General features: G+C 43.1%; 1 protein-coding gene across 12 annotated transcripts in view; it reads right to left on the bottom strand.

Moving 5' to 3' along the window:
• Nucleotides 1-2,378: 2,378 nt before the first annotated feature.
• The window catches only part of dock10 (dedicator of cytokinesis 10), a 49,335-nt gene continuing 45,257 nt past the window's right edge, over nucleotides 2,379-6,456 (bottom strand). For 9 of the 12 annotated variants that reach the window (XM_078104663.1, XM_078104671.1, XM_040198106.2 and 6 more), the window contains 8 exons: nucleotides 6,336-6,449; nucleotides 5,000-5,146; nucleotides 4,691-4,901; nucleotides 4,365-4,555; nucleotides 4,180-4,280; nucleotides 3,834-3,972; nucleotides 3,618-3,690; nucleotides 2,379-3,447 (listed from right to left, as the gene is read on the bottom strand). In XM_078104663.1, coding sequence (XP_077960789.1) covers nucleotides 3,389-3,447; nucleotides 3,618-3,690; nucleotides 3,834-3,972; nucleotides 4,180-4,280; nucleotides 4,365-4,555; nucleotides 4,691-4,901; nucleotides 5,000-5,146; nucleotides 6,336-6,449 — 1,035 coding nt within the window. In that variant the 3' untranslated portion in view covers nucleotides 2,379-3,388. The remainder of the gene's footprint in view (nucleotides 3,448-3,617; nucleotides 3,691-3,833; nucleotides 3,973-4,179; nucleotides 4,281-4,364; nucleotides 4,556-4,690; nucleotides 4,902-4,999; nucleotides 5,147-6,335; nucleotides 6,450-6,456) is intronic. The other 3 variants (XM_078104668.1, XM_078104705.1, XM_078104692.1) reach the window with 1 other exon arrangement.

Below are 6,456 nucleotides of genomic sequence, written 5' to 3'. Positions count from 1 at the left end.
AATGTATACGGTAGTTTATTATATCTTTTAAACGTGGTGAATTGGATGAATTGTACAAGAATAGGTTAGACTATGTCTTTGGATAGAGTCATTTTTGATATTTCGCTCAGATGATGGATTGGAGACATGAGTGAGTGGGCCTGTAATCCGTCTAATGAATAACCATGTTGGTTTTGGTCGTCAACCCAATGATGAAGGGAGATGTTTTAAAAGAAAAACACACATGAATACAAAAGAACACTTGATAAATAAGAGAAGCGACCACTGCAACGGACATTAAATGCAGGCGTGCTGCACCCAAAGGAGAAAAAGACTGATGCACTCAGTGGGGGCCCGCTCCCCCACGGCTGAGATTGCAGGTCAGGCGCTGCCGTGCAGCTCATGTGGACACAGGTTGTAAGAGCAGACTAACTCCAACACTTTTTGTCACCCCTGACCTGCACTGAATGTTTCTGTGGTTCTGGTTCTGAGCAACCCGACCCGCCGGAGTCTAGGCCACTGGGAGGGTGACAGGCGCACATAAGCTGCTCTGAGGACGAGAGAAACCCAATCAGGCCCCTCTTTCTAGTGCACAACATCTGCTAGAGAGAGGGAGGCGGGCGAGAGAGATGAGCGGGAGGGAGGGGGAGAAATGCTGATTGTCTGGAAGGAAAGGATTTTGTAAGGAGAGCTGAGAGGTCAGTGAAACATTCATACATTACATTCATTTGTGTGAGAATGGATCCTAATGCAGACGAGTGAGGGACAGAGAAGTGCATGTTGTATTTTACCACCAGCGGTTTGTTTAGAGCATCTTAATCTCTTTTTATGCAAAGTTCAACAACCCCAGGCGTGGCATCAATAAGTAAGCAACCACTCTGCTGCTCGCTGTCGGCACGGTCAGTAATTATACCCAACTATTGGATAAGTGAAACCAGATCCCATGGAAAACTGTCAGTCATTTCACTTTCATTGAAAACCCCCACCACAAGTTTTGTACTTGGTGACTTCCCAAAATGCATTTCATGTTAAAGGTTTTGCCTATATTATGTTGCAGAAAATGATTCTCTTTAATTCCCTTTTCCAGATGTCGTGTTGGCTGCCCACATACCAGCTAAATCTCCTGACGTCAATATGGTTACGATGAAATATGGAGGAAACACAGCCTGATCTCCAAAACCTGTTCGTAAAAATGTATACGAAAATCTTGAACATACAAATTCGTAGTGATACATACTAAATAAATACGGACTGCAACTCACCCTATTCAAAGTGAATGGGGACCTGCACCCCGTAAACACACTTTGTGAAGTCTAACAATGTAAAATAAACGTGTTATGATTGCATTTTTAACGAGAAATCAATGTTAAATTGTAAAAATAGAATACTAACCCTAACCCATACTAACCCTAACCCCCTCAAAAAATCCAACATGGCGGAGAGACGTTCACTCAAGAATCCAAAATGTTCCGCCATGTTGTTCACTCAAGGGGCGTGGTTAACCACCGCCAGATCCTATGTATTGTTACAAATTTGTATGTTCAAGATTTTCGTATACATTTTTACGGACAGGTTTTGGAGATCACGTTGGGAGGAAACAATAAAGACGCAAAGCACAAAGGAAACCAGAGCGTCTGGGTGGACACAACAGAGACGGCCTGAAGCATAGACACCGAAACAGCAGACAGACGCGTAGCAGTGATGATGAGAGCCCACCAGCTCCGATTGTGATTCATTTGGCTACTGGCTCTTTTCTGACCCCTCTGACTGGAAAGGAAATCAATGATCCAAAACAAAAGGATTTGTTGCTTTTGCAGTCGGTTCATTTGAGGCAGGGGACACTCTGAAGCAACAGTAACCCGGCTTTCCAAGTAGTTTCTACAGAACGAGTGATAAAGCAAAGGAAGTATATTTGGGTCAATCCACAACTTGACACAATGGATGAGCTTATTTTACAGGAAAAATATGCCTCAAAGCAGTGACCCATGTGACACTGATGATGAACATCTGCCTAAACCTAAAGCCAAATTATTGTCTTCTGGGTAAACCACCCGGACCTCTTGTCTGGAAGTTTCTCTTTCTCCGCAACGTAGGACCAAAGCATATATAAACTTATTCTTGTGTTGTTTCTTCAGAAACAATATAATCCAGCTCATGTTTAACTGAGAGCTGGAAATGTACTATACAGTTTGGCATCGCTGGTGAACCTTGACCTGTGAGGTGCTGCTGCATAGCTGCACTCAATTTCATTTCAAAAAGTTATTTTACCAAACTCCAACCTGGATCAATGCAATTAACATAGTGAGCAACATAAACTACAGTGAGAGGGTGAAGTGCAATGTCCTTATGAAAGAATGGTACACTGACATGTGGATGAAGTGATGTAGTATAATCAGGAATTTTGGACATTAACAAAATTTTATTTAAATGTTATACATAAAACTTTAGTTTTTGTTCTTTTTTAAAATTCAGCTAAACAAATATTTATATATTGTATATTTTATAAAAAGAAGCGTTCAAACGTTTTAAATATTAATATTTCTTATTTACAATTCAAAACAGTACAGAGAAATAATAACAGTAACAATGCAATCTCAATCATAAAAATGTTACAAAACATACTTTGTTTTTGTTTCCATTTGAAAATTGGCAAGCTGATATTTCCAGAACGTTAGCGAGGATAAAAAGTAGCAATGTGAAGCTGCTCTACATTCAAACAAGAACTGGAGGTGCGTTCAACTCTTCAGATGCTTTGGTAGTTTAAAAAAAAAAAAAAATGTTTTGTTTTTTTCCACATTAGTAATCTCACAAGATCTCCTAAAATAGCTTGAAGTCTAACGATATTCCACAGAGAAACTGTCATCAAAACGCTACATGTTAAGACGCACGCAGCTGAACGCACCTCGAGCTCAGTAAGGTCACTGCTCTCTAAAGGGACTGGCTTGTTGAGAGAAGGCGCATGTTGGGCGGTTGTGTGCATGTGTACATGTCGGCATGTGCACCGTGAGGGCATCTGTCGGTGTGCGTGTAAGCGGATGAATCAGTCGGCGGGTCGGGGGAAAATCCATACGACTCGTGGATCGAGTCTCTAAAAAACAAAAACAAACGGTAGCTAACAGTCCAGCAGCCTGGCCTCTACTGCAGTTCAACGTTCAACAACAGCACCACGACTACCACGACCACAGTCTACACACTTCTCCTTGTTTTCTCTACACTCCCCACCGGTCACAGTTCCACTAACCTGCTGCTTCTTCTTCTTCTTCTTCTTCTTCTTGCAGCAGGATGCAACTACAGTCCAAAGCAAGCAAATGAGCCCCCCTTCTGGGGCTCGAACGGGAACTCCGAAGCCCCAAAATAAATGTCCTCCGTGGCAAAAAACAAAACAAAAGAAAGAAGGATTTCTTGAGTCTTAGTGGCCGTTCAATAGGCGCTGTGCCGTTCCGTTCCTGGTTGTCTTGTGTGAGGAATCTGGACAACGGCGAGAAGACAGAGCGTTGGAACATGAAAACTCACATGGCGATTAAGGATGGAGATTTTGGGATCGATTGGCTGACAAACGGGAGGGAGGTGAAGTGGTTTTCAGCAAGTAGCAAGGTGACAACGTCTTTTATGAGAGGGAATTTGATGACGTGACATACCGGTCTTAGAAAGAGCGGACAGAGAGCTGTTAGAGAGAGAGGAGCTACTGGCAGCAAGAACACTTTTTTGTAGCTGCAATGAAAAGTTGGAAAAGAAGTAGATGAAACGGTGAAGTAAAAACAGAAGCGGATTCACATGAGATTGATGAAGCGCTTAATGGCAAACAATGTGGTAATAACAAGCCTGGACACTCATGGGTCAGTGTGCAGTGAGACCTGTTCGTTCATGACGCCAGACAGCTCCGTCAGCATGTCCCGGTAGTGAGCTCTCATCTCCTCTTGGTACTCCAGCTGGTCCTCCTTGATCAGACGCTCATTCACGTCCAGCGCCTGACCGCAGGCGTCTGCAAACTGCCTGTAGGGGCCAAACAAAGTCTTGGTGATCATAATCGCGCAATTGAACGTTCAACCATCCGAGTATGTTTTTATTCTCTCTCCAAAAGGAAACGTTGACAAAGACTGTAGAGGCTGCTATTTATACAATGGGTTTGCGCTTATTTTCTACACACTCCTAAAGTCTACAGTAATCCACAGGTCTTTGCACAAAGAAACAACGTCCCACCTGAAGATCTCCTTGAGAAGTTTGACCTGGTTGTCCGGGTATTTCTTGGCATTCTTCTCTTCTAAAAAGGCCCTGGCGTAAGCCATAGGCCCTGCGTTAACCTGCCAAAGGGAGACTCGGGTGAGACAAAACAAAGAAAACCCATTTGAACCACAACCCTGTATTTTCTCTAGAGGACTCCCCACCTTGACGCTGACACTGCCCTGCAGCTTCAGCTGCAGCCGGATCATGTCCACCTCCTCCATGTTGCAGAGCTGGTTGAGCTCAGAGACTTTGTGTGACATCTCATCGATGGCCACCTCAATCGGGTTCATTTCTGTGCTCTGCTGCTCCACCACCTGGATACGCTTCTTCAGGTAGGGGAAACTGGAGCTGGCTGTTTGGAGACAAATAACAATCCACCTTTACGCTTTAGACCGCTCGGTTTTTAAGGGCTCACATTTTAAAGACATGTTCTACATGTTCTCGGTTTTGTTTTGCACGGGGGAAACGGGGGAAAACAAATACTTACTGGTCAGTATAGTGCGTCTCTTGCACTGCTCCTCCACATCGCCGTGCTTCTTTCCAGACAGGGTGAACGGCGTTTCGAATACGAAGCGGTTGATGTTGTGGTGCCTCTCAAAGTCCGTCCTTTTGTCCTGTTGTTCTTTCTCGTCGAAGTAGGGCACCACGTACGTCACCTGGATGTACGCAAACTTGGGGTCCAAGTCTTTTGGGTTGACCTGTTTGTAAAGAACGTTAAGCAAGCAATAGTGAATGTCCACACTTTCCCCAATAACTGGTTATAACGACAGCTAGGCAAATAATTCCGGCCACCAACCTTATTGGAGTCCTGGATCATTTTGACGTTATCGGCTCCGAACTTGTCGGAGTACAGTTTGAGTAATCTCTGGGAAATCTCCGACAGCCCTGTCAGCTTCGGCTCTTTGTAGATGAACTCTTTACTCTCCTCTTCCTCAAAAAAACCCTACCGGGAACACACAAACACGCTGGTTAACGCTGCCGCCTCAACGTATGGGTGTTTGTAATCATGCAACAAGAGTTTACCATGTCCCAAAACCATTTGTGTACGTGTAACACGCGTTAGAACAACTCAACGTGTCGCTGTTATTGCTCCGGATGGGAGAGTTCAGAGGTCATATTTTAAAGCAAAAGGTGATTGTGGTTTATTAAGTAGTTATTTTCCCGTCCACGGTGGCTTTTGGACAACGGGTCTTCTTAAAGTTTGGGGAGGTAACAACGTCTTCGTTGGAGATTAAGGGAAGTAAAATGGACCACGGCAAGCTTGAAACAATCGGCTTAACAGGGTAAGAGCAGCAGATGTTAATAGTGGTAGAAGGAGAAGAGAGGTCAAAGTGGTTAAGCACTGAGGAAAAATGCAAATCAAAGACATACAGAACTTACCACAATCTTGATATAGAATTTATTTTTTTGTAAAGGAAGAAAAGAGCAGACGGAAGATTAAGGACACTGACTCAGTAAATAAAGAGTAACTCTGTCCTTCCTTTTTCCAACAATGAAAGGATTTCCATTCTCATCAGAGTTTAAAACTCTCTAGAATTGCTGCGTGGAATAATTATCCCCTCATTAGCATATAGGCATCCGTGTCAAGGATCCAGGTCCGTAAAAAAGAAGCCTTCTTCACTGAGAAAGCTGTTCAAAAACCCACTGTTATCTGTATCAAATATGCGTTAACCAATTCTGAAGAATTAGTTCTACGAAATAACAATATAATAATTAAAAAAAATATATATATATATATATATATATATATATATATATATATATATATATATATATATATATATGGTGGCATATAGCTTTATATTTTATCACTTTTTTTTTCACAGCGATCACACAGATCTTCACAGCGGAGACTACCAGCTCGGCCGTAGCAGCTAGAAGCTGTTTGCCTTTGATTCATTTTATTTGTATTACCAAGAAACAAAAAAAACGTTGGCGAGTTGTTTTTTCCGAGTTGTAGTTTTGCAAAGGCCTACACGAGACATTAAGACCTTTATTATTGTGGCACTAACATTTTTTCATTTTTCCCAAATGAAGTCAATCAAATCGGTCAGCGGTTGAGTCTCAGTTACTTTTCATCCAGAGGTTCCCGCGCACGTGTGTGCGTTCTTCAGTAAGAGAGAGTCGCCCACCTGTCCGTAGAAAGCTACGCGGTAGTAGCGCCCGAAGAGCCTCTTTTCGGAGTTCACCACCTCGGTCACCTTTAGGTAGGAGCGGTGGATGTCGTAGTACAGCTCCGACAGCCTCTGTGGT

This window comes from Gasterosteus aculeatus, chromosome 1 (assembly GCF_964276395.1).
Source record: "Gasterosteus aculeatus chromosome 1, fGasAcu3.hap1.1, whole genome shotgun sequence".
NCBI classification, from domain to species: Eukaryota; Metazoa; Chordata; class Actinopteri; order Perciformes; family Gasterosteidae; genus Gasterosteus; species Gasterosteus aculeatus.
The sequence above is the reverse complement of the archived record's forward strand: the minus strand, read 5'-3'. Positions and strand labels throughout refer to the sequence as shown.